At 37.4% G+C, this 25,763-nt stretch overlaps 1 protein-coding gene across 6 annotated transcripts in view; it reads right to left on the reverse strand.

Annotated features, from left to right (window-relative positions):
* Nucleotides 1-25,763, reverse strand: part of MTHFD2L (methylenetetrahydrofolate dehydrogenase (NADP+ dependent) 2 like) — a 127,809-nt gene that overhangs the window by 79,309 nt on the left and 22,737 nt on the right. For all 6 annotated transcript variants that reach the window (XR_014311147.1, XM_082728596.1, XM_082728595.1 and 3 more), the window contains 2 exons: nucleotides 10,322-10,474; nucleotides 9,056-9,163 (listed from right to left, as the gene is read on the reverse strand). Coding sequence is in view for 5 of the 6 variants with exons in the window: in XM_082728596.1 (XP_082584722.1) it covers nucleotides 9,056-9,163; nucleotides 10,322-10,474 (261 nt within the window). In the remaining variant the exon portion in view is untranslated. The remainder of the gene's footprint in view (nucleotides 1-9,055; nucleotides 9,164-10,321; nucleotides 10,475-25,763) is intronic.

Below are 25,763 nucleotides of genomic sequence, written 5' to 3' on the forward strand. Positions count from 1 at the left end.
GTGCTTAAGCAATAACAGAAATAGCCCTATAGAATGTGGCCATTTCATCAAATTAAAAAGCCTGTTATGAATATTATTCAGTTCATTACATAGTTTCCTGCTTATAAGAACCCTCAGGAGAAATTATTTTTCAGTCTTAACACCAAAAACCATTTTATTTATCCTGAGCATGTATTTATTTTTAATTCTAAAAACATGTAATTGGACAACCAATCATTTTTTTCCTGTGAAGGAGCTCTCAAAATGAAATTAGTGACCTAATCATAAAGTATAGCTTAGACTCAAACACATTTACCCAACATACATTCAGCACTAGTACATAAAAAGCAATGTGCTTGGCAGTGGTAATATATCCGTGAAGATTTAATGACAGGCCTATTTTTAATAGCCTTATTCTTGGCTCTCAGTTCTAGGCCTTGCTTCTCCCTTTTAACTATTTCACAATGGCATGGTGTTTCATATACTGTTGTGGCCCACTTTGAATACTTTTTAGGATAAGTATACTGTGATAACTAGCCTGTCCTCAATACTCACCATGTGTGAATACTAAATCCTTTACAGGTATCAGCTCGCTTAACTCTCCCAACAACCATGCACACTCTGACCTCACAGGGACATGCAGGAACAGAATATGTGTTCAGGCAACGGAACCAAAGAGCCCATGCTCACTGACGCCAAATTCTCCTGCTCCAGGAGTCAGTCTTTGCCATTCAAGGCTGCAGCTATGGTGTGAACAGTGTGGCAGTCATAAATGAAGATATTGGTTTTGAAACCTTATATTTCTAGGATTATTTTCCTATTAGCAGGAATGAAATGTTTTGAGTCATTGACATGAATCAGTTCTGCAGGTGACCAAATTCTCCACGGTACCAAGTTGCCAAGTCAGGACTGATAGACTTTCTGATTGTGAAACAGATTTTAAGCTATATATTAAAAAAAAAAAGTGATCAAACTCTAGCCAAAATGGGCCAATCGGCTTAGCCACGGGACAAGGGGTGCTGGCATGAGCCAAAGTACTGTTCTGTCCTTTCTAGCTGCTCTGACTGGAAGGGGTGTGTGTGTGTTGGTAGGGGAGGGGGTCTGTTCGTTACAGCTTTATATAATTATGCACTTATTTTCTACTCTCCAAGATTAACAGATGAAAATAAACTCAAGGACCTTCCTACAATGTCCGATTCTGCAAACACGGCTTAAAAGATCAGACACGAATACTAAGTAAGTGCTCCCAAGAACCCAAGATTTCTGCCTGCATTTGAGAGTGAAATATTCAGGCTTCTTGAAGTGCACTGCGCTGCTTACAGCCCTTCTCGGCAACCTCTCTGTGGAAAAACGCTAGACCTCTGGGGGCATGCTAGTGCAAACACAGCAAATATCCAGGGGCAAATATAGCAAATATAAATACAGAGATATGTATTTTGTTAGGGAAAAAAAAAAACAAAAAATGAAAACCAACTTCCAGAGCCAGAGAGTCACAGTGCTTACCATGTTAAAGACTATCTACTCTACCACTATATTAAAGTCCTTGAGAAATATCACCGTCAAGTGATTGATTGATTTTTTTTAAGATTATATTTATTTATTTGACAGAGACAGAGACCACAAGTAGGCAGAGAAGCAGGCAGAAAGAGGAAGGGAAGCAGGCTCCTCGCAGAGCAGAGAGCCTGATGTGGGGCTCGATCCCAGGACCCTGGAATCATTACCTGAGCCAAAGACAGAGGATTTAACCCACTAAGCCACCCAGGTACCCCTAGATTGATTTATTTAATCCAGATTTCCCAAATTTATTTTGAACAACACCTCCCCCTTTTAAAAAAAATCAAACCCATTTAAGATTTTGTGATACATTGGGTGCTGCTAAGAATACAGCTTATGAATAGTTGTATTAAAATTTTCATGATACTCTTCCAGAAGTAAAGTAAATTTACCCATTCATTTGTTGAACAAAGACTCTGGACAGCTATTGTGTGAGGTGCTGGAGATAAAATGGGCAGATAAGCAGATGTGGTCTTTGCTTTTGTGGGGTTAACAGTCTAGTGAGTGTGGATGAACAGTAATTAAATAAGGACACTAAGAAATGGTTATCACAAACTGATCAATGATGTGAAGGAAAAGTTCTTCAGTGCATCCATGATGGTGTGTGTGAGAGGGTGAGACGCGCTATCAGAAAAGCCTGCCTGAGGCTTCTAGCTGAGCTGACATACAAGACATGAGTAAGAGGGCGTGCCCCTACCTGAGAGGCTGAAGAATGACAGGTAAGGGGTTAAAACAGAACGATGAGGGAGAGGGTACAGAGGAGCAGCACTGAGATGCCTTGAAAGTGTAGAGAAATATACACAATGGGAAATAGAAAAAGACCTCAAAATACAAAAAGCAACAAATTATAAAAAGAAGAAAAAAGAAGAGACTTCAGAGATATTTACTGATTAAACAGAGTGCAGCCCACACTATTTAAGTATATTTAGTACCTTTATATAATAACAATCTTGGCACTGACTTTATTTATTTTTATAAATTTATTTATTTATTTTGGAGTGAGAGCAAGTATGTGGAGAGAGGGGGAAAGAAAGGGGGAAAGAGAGAATCTTCAAGCAGAATCCCTGCTGAGTGCAGAGCCCAGGAGAGTTCAGTCTCACGGACCTGAGATCATGACCTGAGCCAAAACCAAGAGCTGGGAGCTCCACCAACTAAGCCACCCAGGCACCCCTGACTTTATGTTTTTAAATCACTAAATTATCACTTATATTTATGGTATGAATTATTTCTTTTGTAGAGACTGAAATGTTTTCTTCCAGATTTTAGGAATTTCTAATAATTTCAGATGAGATCAGGTGTGTTCAGGGCAGTATGCCATGGACAAAATTTTTCCTAATTTCAAGTAGAAGATAGTTTTGGTTTTGCCTAATAGGTGGGATTTTTTGGTCTGAAGTGAAGAACAGTAGCAGACTTTAAATCTTAAATGACACTTAAATTAAGTGATTTAAGATTATGACTGTCATTGGTAGGAGAGAGGAGATCTCAGGACACCGCGAATGGAGGGGAGGGTACTGCTGGCAACATTAATTGAAAGACATCACCGTGTTTATCCAGTAAAACACTCAGGATCTATCCTTTTCCTTAAAATTATTTTTTTCCCCCTCAAGCTGCTAATAGATACTGCTGTCTTCTTACAGAGGAGCTGGTTTCTTTGTCATGGAGATGGGGAATATGATGGTGAATAAATCAGCTATTTCTCTGTCCTCCTGAGCTTGCAGTCTAGTAGGAAAGCCGACCATTAAACAGTTAGGAATGAATGATTAGTCACCATAATTGTGCCAAGAGCTGCAAAAGAGGTTGAGCCTTCTGTAATAGAATGTAGCTATAGATGGGCGCCTGGGTGGCTCAGTGGATTAAGCCGCTGCCTTCGGCTCAGGTCATGATCTCAGGGTCCTGGAATCGAGTCCCACATCAGGCTCTCTGCTCAGCAGGGAGCCTGCTTCCTCTTCTCTCTCTCTGCTTGCCTCTCTGCCTACTTGTGATCACTCTCTGTCAAATAAATAAATAAATAATAAATAAAATAAAATAAAATGATTTAAAAAAAAGAATGTAGCTATAGAGTGGTACCTTGAACATGCAGGCTTAGAGACACTACAAAAAGGGCTGCTTTGTGCTGGTCATAAAATAAATGTCTCATGCTCTAAGGTCATGGGGAAAGAGAGAAAATGAGAGGGAAAGAGAAAGATGTGAATTTTACTTTACCTTTTAAAGGTCAGGGGTGCCTTGGTGGCTCAGTCACTTAAGCACCTGCCTTTGGCTCAGGTCATGATCCAGTGGATCATGAAGCCCCATGAAGTGGAGCCCCCACTTCACGCTTTCTGCTCAAAGGGGAGTCTGCTTCTCCCTCTGCCCCCTGCTGGTGCTTGCTCTCACTTGCTCTCTCTCTGTCTCTGTCTCTCTCTCTCTCTCTCAAATAAATAAATAAAATCTTTAAAAAATAAAGAAATGAATCAATAAATAATGTTTAATGATGGTTGCGAGAATGTAATAGTTCCAGCCTCCTGATGTAAGAAAACACGCTATTTTCCAAGTACAGTGCTTTCCAGATAAGAGCTGGTTGAATTTAGGAGATGTTAAGAATTAAGTAGTACTCAGGGCACCTGGGCAGCTCCGTCAGTTAGGTGTCTGACTACAGCTCAGGTCATGATCTAGGGGTCCTGGGATTGAGCCCCACATCAGACTCCCTGCTCAATGGAGTCTGCTTCTCCCTCTCCCTCTCACCCTGCCCTGGCTTGTGCTCTCTCTCTGTCAAATAAATAAAATCTTAAAACAATGAAGCAGTACTCTTATCATTCAGCTTAGAAAAGGAGACTAGAACAATCATTTTATTTCCTATTGCTTTCTTCAATGCAAACTCGGTGCTGGAATTCAGTAAGGTCTCTCATGGGCACAGAGGCATCACAAGACCTACTATCTCCAATCTCTCATCACGGGTCCTTCCAACAGGGTAGTGGGCTGGGAGGAACAGAGAGGAAATGCCTGCCATCCTCCCTGCCCCCGTTTGACAATGGTTCACTCCATGAAGGCAGCACACGTCCCACTCCACTCCGCTGCCAACAAGACGAAGTCTCAGTGCCTGTGGGGTGAGCCTTTGCGTGACTCCTGCGTTCCTAGGCGTTCCTATTTGGCTCCTCTCTTTGAAACCCGAGAGTGCCTGGCCCAGCCCGTCACTGGGCTGAGCTCCATCACACAAACCACTCAGATCACACTGCACTGCCTGGAACGTCTGCTCCCGGGTTGCCTCCCGACAGCACCTCCTGGAGTGGAGAGAGAACGGTCCTAGTCTGGCAGGTGTTCGTTTTCACACCTGGAGCCCATTTTCACAAAGGAAGGGCATTCTCTTGGCGAAACATCTTACGGTTTTCCATTTATATAGCCTGCCCCTTGAATAGAAATGACCTGATACATAGAAAGGTGCAGCAGAAGGGCAGATGGAATTCAAAAGCTGAACCTCAATGCAGAAGCCGCATTGGGAGAAAACAGTGTCCAAAGATGAACTCTGCAGATGCGGACTCTCATCTTCCAGACACAGAGAGCTAAGTCTTTTCTACCAGTCTTCCCTGCAGCATTTCACAGGAGAATTAAGTACTGAATGCATATTGCCTGAGCGAAATCAAGAAGACCCCTGAGCCCATAGAACTCTAAGCATAATCGGCTTGCTGTCCCTTTCAAATGCTATTTGAAAAAGTCCCTGTAGAGGGGAGCCTGGGCATCTGACTCTTTGTTTCAGCTCAGGTCATGATCTCAGGGATGTGAGATCAAGCTCGACACCAGCTCCGCACTCAGCCCTGAGTCTGCTTGGGACTCGATCCTTCTCCCTCTGCCCATCCCCCCGCCCGGCCCCGCCTCTCCGCTCACACAACTGTGTTCTCTCTCTCTGGTTCTCTCAAATAAATAAATATTTAACAAAAGAAAAAGTTCCTGCATCAGTATAGGAACTGCAATGATACCACAACCTTTCAGCCAAAGGAGAAGCATGTAGCTACATGTCGTGACAATTTTGGGGGAGTCTGTCTACATGGGATGTCCTACATAAGAATATAAAATACACAGAAAAACACCAACTCTAAAAAAAACCTTGAAATAAAATTAGATTCTGTATTCTTTTGGTGACAAGTAATAATCTTAACACCTGGTCATTATGGTACTTTGTTATCTTGTAGGAAATTCTGTGTTAGAGAAACTCAAGAATGTCTCTCTTATTTCCTCACAGTAAAGCTAAAAAATGAAGACATTGGGCTGAGACCAATGGCATTCAGTTTCCATTCTGAAAAAAAGGTGAACCTGGGTATACAATGAAGTTAAAAGAAGACACAGTGTCCTCTAGTAGGTCACAACTGTACTCAAACATCATTATAAGGAGTGGAGCTCAAGAGAAGAGATTCTCCATCGTCAATATCTTTATATCCCCTAAATTAGCCACAGGCTTCCCAAAGCAAATGCAATGTTTGCTTAGAGATGGCGAATTTTATTTCATGCCATTGAATATTTATAATTTAAAACACCCTTACATGTATATTGTGTACCTCTGTATCAACGTCCCCCTTCACCACCAAGACTGTGAGCTCTTGAAAGACAGGAACCATCTCTCACCTGCTCTCTATAAACTACAGAGTGGCTCAAATGCCGTGTCCTCCACAAAGCCTTCTGTGATGCCACGTCCTCAACAGAAGATATTCTCCCTGCAGAACCCCACTGGGTCAAGCATTAGCATTACTTTTTACCTCAAGATTCGAGCACATTCTCAGCCCTTTAAATATTTCAAGCCTTTGAGGAATTAAAATAGGCTCTTTCTCACCAAACAGCTGGGATTGATGTCCTAAATAATCAGGACTCAAAGCTAGCCAGGAGTAGATACATATTAATCAAGCTAAATTACAGTATGGCCATTTTTCTTCTTGTACGATTATCTTTGGCTTTAAGACACAAATGAATCATTGGGGTTCTGAATCTCTTCTGGCAAAGAAAGACAGCGTGAGCCGAACGCTCAACATTGCGAGTGTCATCAGAACAGTTCTATAGATATGAATTTGCCGAGGTAATCCTCCTTCATTATCTCCATTAGCTAACAATGCACATGTAGTCACGGCACATAATTACTGCTCTAACAGACAGGGACGTTTGAAATATTAACTTTCCCACAGACTCCAAATCTTCAGTAAGCAGCTCTCAACAATTCATTATATTAATCATATATGTCACCACACTCCCATTAAATAGGCATGAGGTTAAACACCACTCATGTTGCAAACGGCCCAACATCATTTTTAATATAATTTGTTACGTTTTAGATACTGTAATTATAACGGCACCTAGGTGCTGCTATAATAAGTGGAAAGTTAACTATCTGACCTGTGAGTAACCAGTATTATAACTAATTCCACTTTAGTTCAATTTTCAACATGCATTCATGAGAATATTTTATAATATGAAGTATATAAAGTATTTATAAAGTTAATATGCATTATGACAGGGGACGTCTAATGTAAAAATTGCGTAAAGAAGGGAAAGAAGGAATAAATTGATTTTCTTAGACTTAGGAATTTTGGACAATGGAAACTTATCAAGAACTTAACATACAATATACTGACATCTATAAAAAAATTACAATGGAAAGTATGATTTGGAAGAGTATGATGCCATATTTCCAATCAAATACTTTACAGACTTTATAAATTCTACATTTACACAAATTATTGCAGCAAAGACTAGATTTGATCCCAAAAAAGGAAACATAAAACCTACCAGAGAAAGACAATAAAGTTTCAAACCAAGGTGAAGAATACATCCTTAGCCTTGGATCATGTTATTCAAAACATTATGGTTAATATGTCCACAGATTATTGAGTTAAACATATAACAGAAATAATAGTAACAGCCACGGTTCCCACTGAGCAAGCGTGTACTTAACGTATGATGTCAGCACCAGAATTAGAACTTTACGTTCAGATCTCATCTGATTTTCACATTAGCCCAGTGAAGGAGATATTAATATTATTTGCGCTTCACGGATATGGGCAGTAGAGACTCGCCCGGCATAAATATCTCATCCAAGGACACAGGGTGCGGCAGGAGGTGAGTCTGTCCTCCTAAACACAGACAGCATCCAGCTGCCAGCTCTGGTTCCAGCATTTCCTCGTGTGGCCTTGGGTAAGTCACCCGAACCCTCTAAAGTTCATTTCTTTTAGCTGCAAAATGCAAATAATATTAATATATGCCAGAACGACTGAGAATGAAATAAGAGGACTTACCAGAAAGTACCATACAGTTTGTGGAACAACACAATGCTGCTTGTTATGTTATTGATGAGGTAAGAAAATAAAATGTTGAAAATGAAGTAAAATTTGCACACTGACACAGAGTCAAAACCTTCCAACAGGGGTGCCTGGGTGACTCCATCATTAAGCGTCTACCTTTGGCTCAGGTATGATCCCATGTCTTGGGATCCCATATCCTAGGATCCATGTCCTGGTATCTCAGGTCCGAGAATTGAGCCCCAAATCAGGCTCCCTGCTTGATCGAAAGCCTGCTTCTCCCTCTCCTGCTCCCCCTACTTGTGTTCCCTCTCTCACTGTGTCTCTGTCAAATAAATAAATAAAATCTTTGGAAAAAAAAATTTTTCCAACAAAAATGGTATACCTAGGTAAATATTTCTGGTTGTTTTAACTTGTTTACCATAGAAATTACTGCATAAAGGCAAATATGAATCAATATATTACATCCTAAGAGACAGAAAAGCCCTAGTAGATTAAGTTGGAAGCAAACAGTAAGGCTAGAGCTGTCGATGTTCACCATGAAAACTGTGTGCGTACTACTAGATTTCGCCTTTCAAAGAGCTCCTCAAGACTAAAGCTTTTTGAAGTTACCTGGCCCTAACCATCAGGCCCTAATTTACTGTGATCCGCACATACATTTTGATTACTGGCAATATTTAAATCCTTAGGCCCAGGAAGGAAAAGGAATATTCAAAAGTCTCATTCATTATTTTAGGTAAGTGATATGTCATGGCTGGGCTTCTCTTTCCATAGGACTTTGTGGCTTAAGAAATTATTCCAGGTGTCTTATGTCAGCAAAGATCCCAAAAGGAATGCTTAAAAATTTAAGATCAAGACACTGGAATTCACCAAGGTTAATAATGATAAGAAATCTCTATTTCTATACATCAGTGTGTTTGTGTGCATGCATGTGTGTGTGTGTGTGTGTGTGTGTGTGCATGCAGAAGTCTACTGACAACGTAGACTGTTGTGTATTTAGTGGCTTTCCACTTTTCTTTATGTTTGTATTGTCAATTATTTAAAGGAAGTGTATATGGCCAAAATAATAGTAATAGGGACAAAAGGGCCATATATTTCCAGCAATTCTTTTATTCACTTTCAAGGTGCTCATATCACTAGATGAAGGAGGAGGGAGGCTTTTATTTGCATAAATCCACGAATATACCGAGCCACGTTTCCAAACGTCCTGACTCGATTTTAAGAACGAAGAAAATCACAAGAATATATGGAATCAAGGCCCGACCTACCTCCCGGCCGCTCGTGCTCTCCGTCAGTGTGCAAAAGCATGGCGATGGGCATCCCTACATTCTTGGATCTTCCAGCCACAACCACATTTTTCCCAAATGTTTCAATTCCTTAAAACATAGAGTTTGATTTAAATGAAGAATCGACAATAAGAAGCAAATTAAACATTTGAACAGCCAACTAAAACATTCTTTAAAAACTTCTAATTAAATCTGCATTATTGTGTGGCTTCTCTATAATGTGCCACATTCATTATTTATGAATATTCTTTTTACGCTTCAGAGATTTGTCACTTCCTCTGTAACTGTCCTCATTAAAAAACTACACTTTCAAGTTGCCATTAAATTACTTTTAAACATGGAGATTCACATGAAGAGTTAGACATGAAAAGACTAAAAATATATTAACTACTAATTATAAAGTAAGCAAAGTAAAACAATGTTGAGCTTAATTGGCAATCAAACTTTCAGCAAATCTGGAACAAAATGAAGTGGAGGAAAAGTATATATATATATATTTATTTATTTATTTATTTATTTTTACAAAGCTCATGCCCTTTACCCTATCAGAAAGAGGTGCTGAACTTCACAGAATCGAAAAGATAGGAAAGATAAAATTTTTAGATATAACACACTCTACTTGGTTTGGGCACAATTGACTCGTACATAAAATGAAGAAGTTAGAATTAAGGTTTTTACAAGTAGTAATGTCTTAAGAGGATGGTGCTAGAATCCATCCTAGAAGATAAAAGGAGAAGATGTGGTCAGAAACAGAAGGGACAGTAGGATGCAGGACAGTCACAAACATAAAGGCAGTATGGAATTAATTAAAGTAGAGACAAACATCTCTCTATATACCTCAAGGGTCCGAGGGTATATTACTGCACTTAGAGCATAATTCAGATGTAAATGCCTCTAGTAAAAACCTAGGTTCTTTAGAGATGGCTCCAATATGTTCATCACATTTTGTTTTTAAAGGTAAGGAAAACCACAATTCATTTTGGAAAATGCACATTAAGTGTATAATTTAAAATGAGGGAGACAAACCTACTCTTGGGAAAATTCACTCCTACAAGATTCAATGGCAGTTACTTGTAACCTGGCATGCGCTCCTCATTTTATTCAATTTTGGATTATTCTTTGACTTCTAAAACTTTACAGCTTTCTACAGACTGAGGTTTTATGGCTTGTCGTTTTCTTTCACTCAGTAAGGAAACGGTTCTATCAGAGCACTGCACAAATGCGTCCCGTGGACCTCAAGTTACCAACCTGTCCTCTTGATGATTTCCCAAACAGCACTGGCGGTGGCAGGTATGAGAGAATGCTGGTCAAGGCACAGTCTTCCAATGTTGATGATATGAAATCCATCCACATCTTTTTCAGGGGCAATTCCATTGCACACGGTTCGCTCGTCCACATGGTCTGAAACGTAAATAAAATTGGTCTAACTTTAAAATGGTCATTTATTTGGAAGTCTTTCCTTGAAATCTGAAGAACCACATTATGATTTGGCTTCAGGAAAAGTGTAAAATCATTACTCTGTCCTTATCCTTTCCACCAAAACAGTAAGCCAAAGTGTGCTTGGCTGACGGCTGTAATTAACCACCTCAAGAGTTTAGGGCTGGCGTGGTGAGAGGGGAAAATGTGTGAAATAAAACAAAGCCAATGAAAACTGGAAACAGCCAGGTCCTAAATCTTTGCCTCAATAAGTTTACCTACTTAGCGGTTTAAATCTATGTTTTTCCCATTCAAGACATTTCCATGAATAGACTTCTATTAAATATTTCCAGCATTACAGATTAAAAGGGCCTTGTTAGTATTAAAACAATCATAACATCATTAATGTGCCTAACTTCCTCCCAAATGACATAACAAAAAAGCAGATCACACAGACACACACACACATGCACACACACACAGGCCTCCTTTGTCTAAAGCACTAGCACACTGATATCCAAAAATACCATTTTGGTTTTCTATTTGGAAGGAAAAAAAATAATAAGAGTAATAAACTAATCAAAAGAGACAGGAAATGCTAATCATCATTTCATTTTGAAAAGTAATAAGTAGAAGTAATAAAGCTTCCCCCAAACCCTACAATAAGCCCATGTGCCTAATATACTGAAAGAAAGGTATTATTTGCTACATAAAAGTTTCTTTGTTCATCACACAATGAATGTCATTTAGATATAATTTTTAAGAACATTATCAAAGCCCAAGTTAAAATTGTTCTCAAAAAGCTACGCCTTGTACCTTAGATCTTCTGTATTCTAAATGGGATACTACCGCCATTTTACTTTAAATTTGATTTGCCAGCATGAAACTCCAAAGTTTCTTACAGGTATACCAGTAGTAATCTGAATTATGTTCATACAGAAATTGGGTCTTTGTGAACAATCAACAGTTGTTGATGGAGACACCTAACGACTGAGCCACCCAGGCGCACCACGAAATGCATCTCAAAGTGTAGTCCTATTGCTGTTAGTTAAAAAAAAAAAGTTATCCAGAAAACACTGGGGAGTCACTAGACACAGGCAGATCTGGGCATCTGAAAGACAGGAATGGCACTCAGAGAGTTTCCCATTTTGGGGACTTTCCTTCGACACAGGACAGCTAGAACTTGGATAGACATCTGTGGTCCTACGTGCTTAAGGAATCAAGGCACAAAGTTTGAGCTATCACAGCAGCTGAAAATTGAAGGGATGTATCCAGAAAAGGAGAAAGGCACAGAGTAGAGCTTCAAAGTGTTATCCATAAATTCTGCCCAATTCTCTGACCCCTAATCAACATACACATGAGAAAAACTCCAAGAAGCCCATCAAGGCTCAGAGAACCACACAGAGATTGCACATGTGGTTCAGCAAAGGCAAAGCAAAACGTGAAGTCCTCAATGTGAGAGGCATTTACAAAATGTCTTACAGGGTGCCTGGGTGGCTCAGTCAGTTAAGCATCTACTTTTGGCTCAGGTCATGATGCTAGAGCCCTGGCATCAAGTCCCTCTTCAGGCTCCCTGCTCAGTGGGGAGTCTGCCTCTCCCTCTCTGTCTACCCCTCCCCCTCATCCCTTTCTCTCCCTTGCTCTCTCTCTCTCTCTCAAGTAAATAAATAAAATCTTTTTAAAAAGAACCTTATAGCTAACTTATACTTAATAATGGAATGCTCAATCTTTTTCCTCAAGAAAAGAAGACAAGAGTGTCCCTCCCACCATTACTATCCAGTGTTTTACTGGAGCTCTTAGGTAATGTGATAATACAAGGAAAAGAAAAAAGAGGTCTAAGATCAGAAAGGAAGAACTGAAACACCCTAGCTACAGATAGCATGGTTATTAACGCAGAACATCCTAAAAAATTTAAAAAAACAATAAAAGAACTGATAAAGTGGATTTTGCAAGAGCACAGAGTACAAAGTCAAAATCAATACAAAAAATCAATTGTTGGGACACGTCGGTGGCTCAGTCAGTGAAGCCTCTGCCTTCGGCTCAGGTCATGATCCCAGGGTCCCGGGATTGAGTCCCGCATTGGGCTCCTTGCTCAGCAAGGCATCTGCTTCTCCCTCTACCTGCTGCTCCCCCGACTTGTGCCCTGTCTCTCTCTCTCTGACAAATAAATAAATAAAATATTTTTTAAAAAAAATCTATTGTAGAGGCACCTGAATGACTAAGTAGATTAACACCTCTGCCTCCAGCTCAGGTCATGATCCCGGGGTCCTGGGATGGAGCCCTGCATTGGGTTCTCTGCTCAGCAGGGCACCTGCTACCTCTTCTCTCTCTCTGCCTGCCTCTCTGTCTGCCTCTCTGTCTACTTGTGATCTCTGTCTGCCAAATAAATAAATAAAATCCTAAAAAAAAAAATCTATTGCATTTCTGTATATAAAGAGTGACTAATTGAAAATGAAATGTTAAAAATACATCTTACAATAGTTAACCAATCATAACACACTTAGAAGTAAATTTTTTAAGTTTGAGGGTAACCTCTACAATGAGAACTAGAAAACATCACTGACAGATGACCCAAGTAAATGGAAGGTATACTATGTTCATGGACTGAAAGATTCAATAGTGTTAAGTTGTCAATTCTTCCAAACTGATCAATAGCTTCAATGTAATCTCAATCATAATTCTATGAGGCTTTTTGGTAGAGGCTGACTGATTCTAAAATTTATATGACCAGGCACAGGAAAATCCAAAGCAATCTTGAAAGTGAGTGAAGTTGGAGGACTCACAATACCTCACTTCAAGACTCACTCCACAGATTCAGCGATCAGGATGGCATGGTACTGGGGTAGGGATAGGCATATACATCAGTGGAACAGAATAAAGAGCCCAGCTTTAGATTCACACTTATTAATTGCTGAAGCAATTCAATGGAGAAAGGAAAATCTTTTCAACAAAAAGCACTTGACAACTTGACAGCCATATTGGGAGGTGGAGGGGAACTGAACCGTAATCTCTACTTCAGGGAATACAGAAAATTTTATTACAAATGGATTATAAATCTAAACATAAAAGCTAAAACTGAATAGTTTCTGGGTGAAAACTTTAATTTGTGTGCTAGATACAGGCAAAGTTTTCTAAGAATACAAAACGTAAAGGACAAAAGAAAAAAAACTGATCAATTCAGCTTCAGAAACATTAAAATCTTATGCCCATGAAAAACTGGGAGAAAATATTTGCAAAACCCGTACCTGACAAAGAACTTGCATCCAGATATATAAAGAACTCTCAAAACTGAATCTTAAAAAGACAATAAATCAGTTTTTTAAAATGAGTTTCATACACCAGCAGGCATTCTACAAAGGAAGGTCTTTATATGGGCAACATGCATGTGAGAAAACAAACAGACAAACAAACACAACAGACCGGCGGTTCCCTAGGAGTGAGGATGAAGGTAGGTACAGGGACTGACAGAAAAGGAACATGAGAAAACTCTCTCAATTCATAAGCAAAACAAAACAAAACACTTGGTATTCTGACAGGGGTTGAAGTTACATGAAAGTTTACATTTTTTTTTTTAAACTTAAGAAATAATACACTGAAGATGTGTGCCTTTCAGTGCAACACAAATTTCACCTAAAAACATGCATATTGGTCTGTAGTTAATGATATGCACGCTGAAGTTTTAGTTATACATTTGAAGTTATACATCTGAAGTTTTTCATAATAAAATTTTGAAAAATTACAACCAAAAATTACAACAAAAATACAAGCATCCCCCAACATCTTGATTCCTTTACTACGCTCTCCTCTTTTTCTGACAGCGCATCAACTTCTAATAAATATAAACGGATATTTGTCACATTTACTTTCCATTGTCCATCTCTCCTGCTACTCCACGAGGATAGAAATTTTTGTCTTTTTGACTTTCTTGCCCTGATGTATTCCTACCACAAAGAACAGGGCCTGCGACAAGAGGGACTCAATAAACATTTGTTGCATAAATGATTACAATCATTATTGACTCATAGAAAGAAACTAGACAAAATCTAGGGGACAACCAGGAACAATTAGAACAGGCCACCATAAGGAAAAGATGTCTGATCCTTCTACAACCTCTGAATTCCATCCTTTAAAAACATAATAAAAAACCAAAGGTCGCTTTCATTAAAATCTTTATTTGTTAGTATCTTTGCGTCAACATTGTTAAGTAACTGGCATTTTTACATCTTCCAATATAAAGGTGAAGTAAAAGACTCATGTTTGTCTCTTCTTTATTGATTTCTTCCTTTCAGGACTTGAAAAGTCAGAAATTTAAGGTAGAGTTTTATGCTTAAAGACAAAGTCCACACTCTGAAGACGAATATAGGCCCTTGAAAATGTGCTCATTTATGCACTCAACAAGTATTTACTGGGTGTCTATCATGTGCCCAATATTGTCCTAAAGATTTAGGATACATAGCGAACCAAAAAGACAAAATTTTTACCCCCTGGAGCCTACATTCTAATGGAATAAATGTCTTCCTAATCAAATTATTTAGCTATCGTCTCTTAATGAGTTAATTATTTTGAAGGAGTAAATAGGGAGATACTTCTGGAAGCTGTTTCCTGTTCTCAAGCCAATAAGAAATATTTAAATCCTTTGGGTTCCACATCAAGGTTTCGAGACAGAAAATACTTATCAGGTGATAAGTACTTGCCCAACATCATTTAAGAGCTGTTTCATCATTGAGGAGTCAGAGGACAAAAAAGGAATGGGAAGTGAGTCTAATCTCACTCTGCTACTCCACCCCCAAATATGAGAATTGGTAGAGCTTGGAGGTGGAGTGGGAGGTACTGTCTAGGCCAGAAAGGGGTGGAACTGGCTGGCCCTCCACCCTTCCTTAGTCTCTCTCCTATAGCCACACAAAATTCGCAGCACATTCCTAGGTCGACCTATTTTAAAGGCTGTGAAAGAACCATATTAACAGGAAGTGGGAACCTATACATAACACAAAGGCTGCTGCCTTTACCCTTCATAATTCTCTTAAGTGACCTCAAGAGTATATGGAGATCTAAAAGTTGCCCTGGTTTAAGCCCTTGGTTTCCTCGGCACTAGACACAGTGACTTCTGTCAAATGTACTACCTACACTCCAAGCAGTGTATATTCTACAGAGGAGAACACTCAGATGAGCGAACACGTCTGCTCTGATGAGCTTCTCTAACACACAAGGGAAAAGAAGAGATGTTGTATTTGGGGGACCTCGCCTGCAAACTTGACAAGAGCAGCTGGTCTCACCCGTGTCCTAACTACCTCTTTCCCCTAGTGCCTGGCACAGAGTTATATGCAGATCAGTACATCTTGTTTGAACTGGTAAATGAATAAAGAGGGTCAGAAGGCAGTCATACATACAGACCTTTTAAAAAACTTTCTACAAAGAAATATTCAGATGTTTCAAAGGGCCTTTTGATTTTGGTAAATTCTTTATCAATGCAGAATGCACTCAAAAAATAAATTAGAACATCATGGTAAGGGAAAAAGAAAAAAAGAAGTGAAAACAAAAAGAAGTAATCACAGTGGTTCCAGGCAATTCTGGATCTTGGAAGATACTTTGAGTAGTCAGGCATCTTGAGTTACATGATGTAACCTGGTTATGAGAGCAATTGCTCAAAAAGAGGTAATTCTATAGATCTCAGTGACCTTGGGGTGGCTTCCACCGAGGAATAAATAGGGAGATACATACGTGGCTACCGGGACCAACCAATCATACAAATATGTAAATCACATCAAAATAATTTACTCAGCGTCCACTATAAACCATTAGGCTTAAAAACAAAACAAAACAAAAAAACACTACTCAGTGCTGCCACCACTTGGTTAACATAACCACACGCAGGAGAATTGTTTTCTACTTTGTTCACCTTGCATATAATTTCTTTGATAAAAATGTTACCTGTTAGAAAAAAAATTTTTTTTAATGAGAACATGCTATCACAGGGATAGCTTTGTTTCTGTGTAAACATTCAAATTATGTCACAAGTGATTTGAACAAAATACTCTGTTTGAAATCTGGCCTTTTTTTTTTGAGGGAATACAGAAATTGGTTACATCATAATTCATGGCTGTGACACAACTTCAATATTGGTTCAAGCAAGGTCTGATTTTAAGTAATTAATTATTTTTCATAATAAGCTAGGCATATGCAAATCCACCACCCAAAACAGAAGTTAGGGCCTTGATAGCAATCTCTGTTCAAGCACACAATACATCCACCAAGCCATCCCTTTTCCTGCTCCAGCATAATGGGAACTTCATTCTACATTCTGTGCTTATCATTCCCTTGACTTCATTTCTACATAGTTTTATTGCATTTATTTGTATTCCTAAAAGATCTAGTTTTTTAAACCATAGCTTTATTTAAGAATATTGAATATAATAGACTATGTATACTTAAAGTATATAATTTGATAAGCTTTGCTATATGTATATGCCTGTGAAAACCATCACCACAATCAGTGAGCACATTCACCACTCTGGAATTTCCTCAAACCCCTTTTCCTTCCTCTTTCCTGTCCCCTAACCCCCAACCACCAGTAACCACTTGTTATATCCCTCCAGAATGTATATGTTGAAGCCCCAAATCCTAATGTATTAGTATTTGGAGATGGGGCCTTTGGGAAGTAATTAGGTTTAGGTGAGGTCATCAGGAATGAACCCTCAGGATGGAACCCTCAGGATGGAATTGGTGCCCTTATAAAAAGAGATACAAGAGAGTTTGCTTTCTTTCTCCACCTTGTGAGGATACAGAAGAAAAAAATGGAATTGTCCAAAAGCCAGGAAGGGAGCTCTCACCAGCTCTGACCATGCTGGTACTGATTTCATATTTTTAGCCTTCAGAATTGTAAGGAAATAAAGCTCCTATGAACATGCATATACAATTCTTCATATTGATATGTGCTTGCTTTTCTTTTAGGTAAATATGTAGACATGAAATGGCTATGCCACATAATGGATATACATTTAACTTTCTAAGGCATGACCAAATTATTTTCAAAGGGAACCATTTTGCATTCCTATCAGCAACACCACCTCCTCACCAATATACGGTAAGGTCAGTAGTCTTTCTCATTTCAGCCATTTTAACTGTTTAATAGTTTAATAGAATCTTATTACAGTTTCCACTTGAATTTCCCTAATAACTACTTACACTGAGTATCTATTCATGTAATTATTTCTTCTGTGATGAAGTGTCTGTTCAAATGTTTTGACCACTTTTGGAATTTATCCTGCTTGGTGTTCTCTGGGTTTGGTGTTTGTCTTTAATTTTGGAAAGTCTCAGTCAGTATTACTTCAAATCTTTTATTGTTGTTGTTGTTCTGTTTCTCTTATCTTGGTATCCAACTCATGAGTGTTAACTTTTTTAAAATGGCCTACAATGGCCTCCTCCTCCCCCTCCCCCTCCTCCTCCTCCTTCCTCTTCTTCTTCTTCTTCTTCAAATTTAAAATATTTCTTTGCATTTCAGTTTGAGAAATTTCTCCTGGCATGTTCTCAAGCATATTATCCTTGGCCTGTCCAGTCTACAACTGAGCCCATCAAAGCATTCTTCTGTTAGAGTAGCTTTGATTTCTAGAATTTCTTTTTGATTCTTTCTGAGAGTTTCCATCTCTCTGATTTCCTTGCCCATCTGTTCTTGCATGTTATCTACTCTTTCCATTAGACCCCTTAATATATGAATCACGGTTACTTTAAATTCCATGTTCAATAATTCCAAAACCTGTGTTATGAGTCAATCTGGTTCTGATGCTTGTTTTGTCCCTTCAAACTGTTTTCATTTGCCTTTTATCACACCTTGTGATTTTTTTGCTGCCATACCCAAAACTATGGGCCCAGGAGTTTCTCACTCTTAAACTAGCATACTTTGGCCTCCAAAAGCTCATCAAAATTCAATTTAGGAGTCTCTTTAAGATATCAGTGTATAGTCCCAGTAGCTTCTGTTCAATGTCAGTAGATCTTGGTTCTGACTCTGTATTCGCCTCTCTCCAGATTTTGGGATGGTGATTTGCCCTACACCCTCAGTTCTCTGATGGTCCAGAAAAGAACTAATTTTCAGTTTGTTCAGCTTTTTCTTGTGGTAAGGACAAAAGGACTTACATTACTCTGGCTAGAAGTTGGCTTTTCTCAGGTTGTTTTTATTTTCTTGACAGAGATTGTTGAGAGCTCTTCATATATTCTGTATATTCCTATGTTGTCAGATATATGCCATGCAAATATTTTCTCTTTGTAGTCTATTTTAAAATTTTTTTCTATTAAGGTATAATTAAACTCTAATACTATATTAGTTCCAGGTATACAATGTGGTTTGATATTTGCATATAATGCAAAATGATCACCACAACAAATCTAGTTAAAATCCATCACTATACAGTTACATTTTTTTCTTATGATGAGAACTTTCAAGATCTACTCTTAGTAACTTTCATATATGCAATATGGTATTAATTTTAGTACACGCTGCACATCATATGCCCATGACTTATTTTGTAACTGAAGGTTTGTACCTTTTAAGATTTTTGATTAATTTTAAAATTGGGTAGTGTTAATAATCTTCCAACCATGTTACCCATCTTCAAAGCTGTTTCAGCTATTCTAAGTATTTCATATTTCCACATGAATTTGACACTCTGATTGTCTACTGCTACAAAAAAGTATGATGGGATTTTGATTGAGACTTCCTTGAATCTACAAATCAATGTAAAAGTAACTGACATTTTAACGACATTTAGTCTTCCAGTCCATGAACATAGTATAGTGATCCATTTGTTTAGGTTTTATTTCATTTCTCTTAGGAATGTTCTAGTTTTTGATGTACAGGTTTTTCTCATCTTTTGTCAAATTTATGCTTAATGATTTCATTTTTTGATGTTATTTAAATTTTTTTCATTTCAATACCTGATGTTTGATGCTAATACACAAAATGTCAGTTGCATTTTCCATATTAATCTTGTATCTTTCAACTTTGCTAAAATCACTTATTAGTAGTATTGGTAGTCCTTTTTTTTTCCTAGATTCCAATGGATTTTACACATAGACAGTTGTATTATTTGCTTTTTTTCTTCTTCTTACCTTATTGTGCTGCTTAGAATTTCAAGTACAATGTTAAACCACCATCCTTGACTTCTTCCTCATCACAGGAGGAAAACATTCAGTCTTTCATGATCAGTTATATTAGCTGTAAAATTTTCACACATGCCCCTTAATCAGTTCGAGGATGTTCCCTTTTATTATTAGTTTTATGATGGCCTTTTATCAGAAATCAACGATACATCTTACCAAATATTTTATCTGTATCTATTGAGATGATCATATGACTTTTCATATTTAGTTTGTTAACTTGATTAAATACACGTTTGATTTCCTAATTTTAAAGCAATGTTGCATTCCTAGAATAAACCCTTTTGGTCATAAGGAATGATCCCCTTTATTATTGCTAGATTTTGTTAGATTTGGTTAACATCTTTTACATTTATGTTCATAAATGATACTGGTCTATGGCTTTCCTTTTTTGTAATGTCTTTGCCTGGTTTTTGGTATCAGGGTATAGTGGCCTCACATAATGAGTTCAGGAGTATTTCTTCCTTTTTAGCATTATTTTTTCCTTAAATATTTCGTAGAATTCACCAGTGAAGCCAAATGGATATGGAGCTTTCTTTGTGGAATTAATTTTAACTACAAAGTCAACTTAAAAAAATTTTTTTATAAACATATAATGTATTATTAGCCCCAGGGGTACAGGTCTGTGAATCGCCAGGTTTACAAACTTCACAGCACTCACCATAGCACATACCCTCAAAGTCAACTTTTTAATAGAATTAATCACGTTATCATCTACTTTTTTTTTTAAAGATTTTATTTACTTATGACAGAGAGAGATAGCAAGAGAGGGAATGCAAGATGTTGAAGAGGGAGAAGCAGGCTCCCCACTAGGCAGGGAACCCAATATGGCATTTGATCCCAGGATCACCACCCAAGCCAAAGACAGATGCCTAAGGAACTTTTGAGCCACCCAGGTGCCCCACATTACCTACTTCTTGAATGGGCCTTGGCAGTGTGTCTCTCAAAAAAGCTGTTTACTTCATCAAAATTGTCAAATTACTCGGCATAAAATTGTTAGAAATATTTCCTTTTATCTTTTTAATTGCCTTAGAATCTGTGTGATGTCACCTCTCTCATTCCTGATATTGGTAATTTGTATCTTTTTTTCCTTGATCAATTTACCTTTTGTTTCATTCATTTTCTTTACTATTTGTTTTCTATTTTATTAATTTCTGCTTTGATCTCTATTATTTTCTTTCTTGTCTTCCCTTTGTCTTTAACTTGCTTTTTTTTTTCTAGTATCTTAAGGCAGAAGCTGAGGTTAATTTGGGATCTATCTACTTTTCTAAGGTAGGTATTATTAAGCTTAGAGGTACTATATATTTCCTCCACATACTGCTTTAGCAGCATACCATAAATTTCGATATGTTGTGTATTCATAAAAAGTTAAAAATAATTTCTAACTTCCCTTTTTTAAATTCAATACATGGGTTATTTAGAAGGGTGTTATTTAGTTTCTAAGTGTTTGGAAATTTCCAGATATTTTTCTATTAGTTATTTTTAATTTAATCCATTGCAGTCAGGGAAAACACTTTGGGCAACATGAATCTTTTCATATTTGAGATTTGTTTTATGGTATAGAATACATTATTTCTTGGTAAATGTTCTATGTAAACCTAAGAAAAAAATGTGTATTCTGTCCTTTTCTGGGATAGTGGTCTACAAATGTCAATTAGGTCAAACTGAAATCCTTATGGATTTTCTGTTTTCTCAATTATTGAGAAACAGGTATTGAAATCTATGATTATAATTTTGGATTTGTCTATTTTTATTTTAGTTTTTTAAATTTTTCTATTAGTTTTTTATTGCAGCTTTCTTCTTAGGTATGTAAGTGATTAAAATTGTTATTTCTGGGGTGCCTGGGTGGCTCAGTCATTAAGCATCTGCCTACAGCTCAGGTCACAAACCCAGAGTCCTGGGATGGAGCCCTGCATCAGGTTCACTGCTCAGCGGGAAGCCTGCTTCTCCCTCTCACACTCCCCCTGCTTGTGTTCCCTCTCTCGCTGTGTCTCTCTGTCAAATAAAATAAACTCTTCAAAAAAAAAAAAAAAGATTGTTATTTCTTTTTGATAAATGGATCCCTTTATTACTGTGGCATAACCTTTTTAATCCCTGATAATATTCATTGCTCTAAAATACACTTTGCCCGATATTAACATAACCATTCTAATTTTCCTTCAATTTGTGTTAACAGGGTATATCTTTTCCATCCTTGATAATAACCTCTCTGTGTATTTACACTTGAAGTGTGTTTTTTGCATGCAGCATACAGTTTATCCAATCTGACAACCTCTGACATTTTATTGGGTTATTTACAACACTATATTTTATGTGATTAAAATTATCATCTTTATATGTGATTTCACTGTTGTCTTCCCCCCCTTTTTCTTCTTTCCTTTAGAATAATTAAGTACTTTTAGTGATTTCATTTTATTTCCTTAATTGGTTTACTAGCTATAGTACTTTATTGTTTTGTTTTTTTTTTAGTGGTCACTTGTGCTTCTATTATATATACTTTTAATTTATCTCAGTCTATCCTCAAGTGATATATAACTTCCATACAGTATAAAAATCTAACATTAATATCCTACCATTCTTCTCTCCCAACTTTTATGCTATTGTTGTACATTTTAGTTTCATTTATGTTACAAACCACATATTACATGGTTTTTGTTTTCAGTTAAATATCAATTCTAAGATGATTTGAATGATAAGAAAAATATGATATGTATTCACTCACATAGCTACCATTTCCAGTGCTCTTCGTTCCTTTGGATGACATGTATTTTCATCTGCTATCACCTCCTTCTGTCCAAAAGACTTCCTTTAACATTTTTTTGTACTATGGGTCTGCTGATGATTGTTTTCAGCTCTGTCTGGGTTCTCCTCTCCCTAAATTTCTGAAAAAATACTTTATTTTGCCTTTGTTTTAAAAGACAGTTTCACTGAGTATAGAATTCATGATTGACAGGTTTTTTTCCCCTTTTCAATGCTTTAAAGCTCAAACTATTTGCTTGCTTTCTAGCTTACATTGTTTCTAACAAGAAACCTCCTGTCTTTCTTCTTTGTGTTCCTCTATATGTTAATGCAATCCCCCCACCCCCCGCTACTTTTAATATTCTTTCTATCACACTGTTTGGGAACAAGTTGATTATGATGTTTCTGGTATAGTTTTCTTCATAGTATATGGCTTGAAGTATATGTTGAGCTTCTTAGATCTGTAGGTTTATAGTTGTCATCAAATTTGTGTGTGTGTGTGTGTGTGTGTGTGTGTGTGTGTGTGCATGTGTGTTTTTATCTGAAATCTGAGTCACTTATGAAAGGATACTTAATTCTTATTCATAAAGCTCCAAAAAAATCCCATTCCCTCCTTCTTAAAATCTGCAATCATTCATAACACCTTGCTTCCATGATAACTGCAACAAAAAGAGGAGTGGCAAGGGAACACAACAGCTTTTAGCCATTCTCAGTCCAGAAATGGCTCCAAACAAGTCACTTCCCCTCACAATCCAGTAGAGAGTAGTCACGTGGCCATAACCTAGTTGCTCTGAGAAGCTGGGACATGTGAGGGACCATATGGCTATTGGAGAATTTTTTCTGCCACAGAGAAAGGTAGCATTGAAACTAGGAATAACAGAATTAAAATACTTTCAGAGGACATGAGCTGGGAAGAGCTCTGTGAGGTCATGGCATTTAAGCTGAGACCTGAAGGGCAGAAAGAAGTCAGTTCTGGTATGTTTGAAAGAGAACTGATATAGTTAAGGGGTCAGAGGTTAAAGCCCCATTCACGTAATAAATGTGCATTATCTTGGCATGTCTTCTATATAATAAATACTATAGGTATAGAAAGATTTCGGGGGTACAGAGATAGAGGATCCTCATCAAATCTTGAACAGTGTCAGAACTTATACACCACTCTTAGAAAATATGCAGAAGGATGAGACTTGAATTAAAACAAACAAAAAAAGCAGTCGCTGGGAAGTTACAGGTTTCAGTCATTCCAGCAGCAACATTCACTAAAAGTCTATCATGATACAGAGTGGATTTCAGAATAAAATATTAACTGCAACTCTCCCTACTTTGGTGGAACTAGCAGTCCAGTGGAGGAAACATATTACTAAAAAAAATAATAAAATATTCCATGTGGAACTGTCCCACAGAACTGGGCTTTCTTCCTAGAGAAAGAGCAAAAATGTTGTCATAAAGTTCAAGTCAAAATTTGGATATCAGTTAGAAATAAACAGAATAAATGGGTCTACAAACATGAACAAGTCCAGAGTGATGAAATTTCCTACTCTTGTCAAGAACATTAAAAATAAAGCAATAAGTATTCTCTATACATAAATTGTATAATCTCTTAAGAAAAGCAATATGGCCAAGACTTTTTTTCTCCAAATGAATAATTAAGTTTTAGGCAATGTATATATCTATATCCTTACTAATTAGGTCAATATCCCCATTTTTATGCTTACTAATTATTAGAAAAGTTTACCTTTGTTAAATCAACACAATAAACTCTAACTTTTCTTACTCAATTCCTCCAGATTTAATCCTTTAATCCTAGATTTCATTCTAATTTTTGTTTAATCCTCTTACATGAATTGGAAGATGTTAATATCAAAGACTTCAACCTTGATAATTAAAGGGAAACAGTTGAAAAGCTATGTTAGAATGAGATAGATAAGACGGAATGAGTTTTCCCATTCTACCTAATAATTTTGTTTTAGAAATAAATGAAAAGTAGACTTAAGAAAGCAAGAAAACATAAGGAGATGAGCAAGCCTGTCTCTCGGCACCTGCCCTGCAGTCTCTGTTGTAGGATGATGATTATGGCTGAACGGACACTATCATTCCTTCTCCTGGCATTGCTTTATGACTCACTACCTCCCTGACCTCACACAAGATTCTCAGCTCACTTCAAATCCTTAACTATACATCACAGATTGAAAAAAAAAAAATAGCACCTACGGTAAGAACTGCTGTGGGTATTAAATGATTTACTATATAGAAAGCACTTTGGAACAGTGCCTGGCAATAGTAAATGGTAAATATTTGCAATTACACATACCAGTAATAGTTGTTGTCATAAAGCAATAGTAAAACACCACATTAAAATATCATTTAGTGCTTGCTGTTTATAGGGTTATATCTGAATGCTTTCCTACAGTTCATATAATTGAAATCCAGTTAATCCAAACTTCTCCTGTACCAAATCCCATGTTATAACAAATATTTATGGCAAATTTCCAGCACACTTTAAGCTTCTAGATATTTTAATTTTTCTCCATTGTTTTAATATCTCTTCATTGTTTAGTTAGTTTTAGCCATTGAGAATGGCTCTCAATGTTTAAAGCTCATTATTTCAGCCTTTTTTTTCATATTACATACTGATACATACCCTACAAATGACATAACTTTTAACATAATATCACTTCTATAGATATAACTCAATAAAAGCTAAACAGAAATAATACATGATTAGGAGAAAACATATACAGAACATGAATAGAAGACATCTTTTTGACCTTGACAAAATGACCACTTATGATGCTAACAGACCGCACACAGTCAGGATAGGAGTAGGGAAGCATCTCATGTGATTGGTTTTTTGGTTTTTCTTTTTAAAGATTTTATTTATTTATTTGACAGACAGAGGTCACAGGTAGGCAGAGAGGCAGGCAGAGAGAGAGGGGAGGAAGCAAGCTCCTTGCCGAGCAGAGAGCCCGATGCGGGGCTTGATCCCAAGACCCTGGGACCATGACCTGAGCCGAAGGCAGAGGCTTTAACCCACCGAGCCATCCAGGTGCCCCTCATGTGATTGTTTTTATTTCTCTGTAGTTCGTGGATCAGCTTCAGGAATATAGTCAGGCTACATGACTGCAGACACACAGTTATATCCTGACCACTTCCAATCCTGACCAAATCTGTACCCCTTGGGAACATAAAAGGGGATCTGTCCTGAGACAAACTCATTACCACTGAACAAGGCAGAATTCTATCTCATTTCTTTGGTTTTTATCCAAATGAGATGCATAGAAGCTGTTTGTATACTCTGATTAATCTTATGCAAACTTGTCCTGCAACATCAGAATTATAATTCTAAGTTAGAATTTCTTTTACTCAAGATACTGCCCTAATTGTGAAA

The sequence above is a fragment of the Mustela nivalis genome (assembly GCF_964662115.1).
Source record: "Mustela nivalis genome assembly, chromosome: 4".
Taxonomy (NCBI): domain Eukaryota; kingdom Metazoa; phylum Chordata; class Mammalia; order Carnivora; family Mustelidae; genus Mustela; species Mustela nivalis.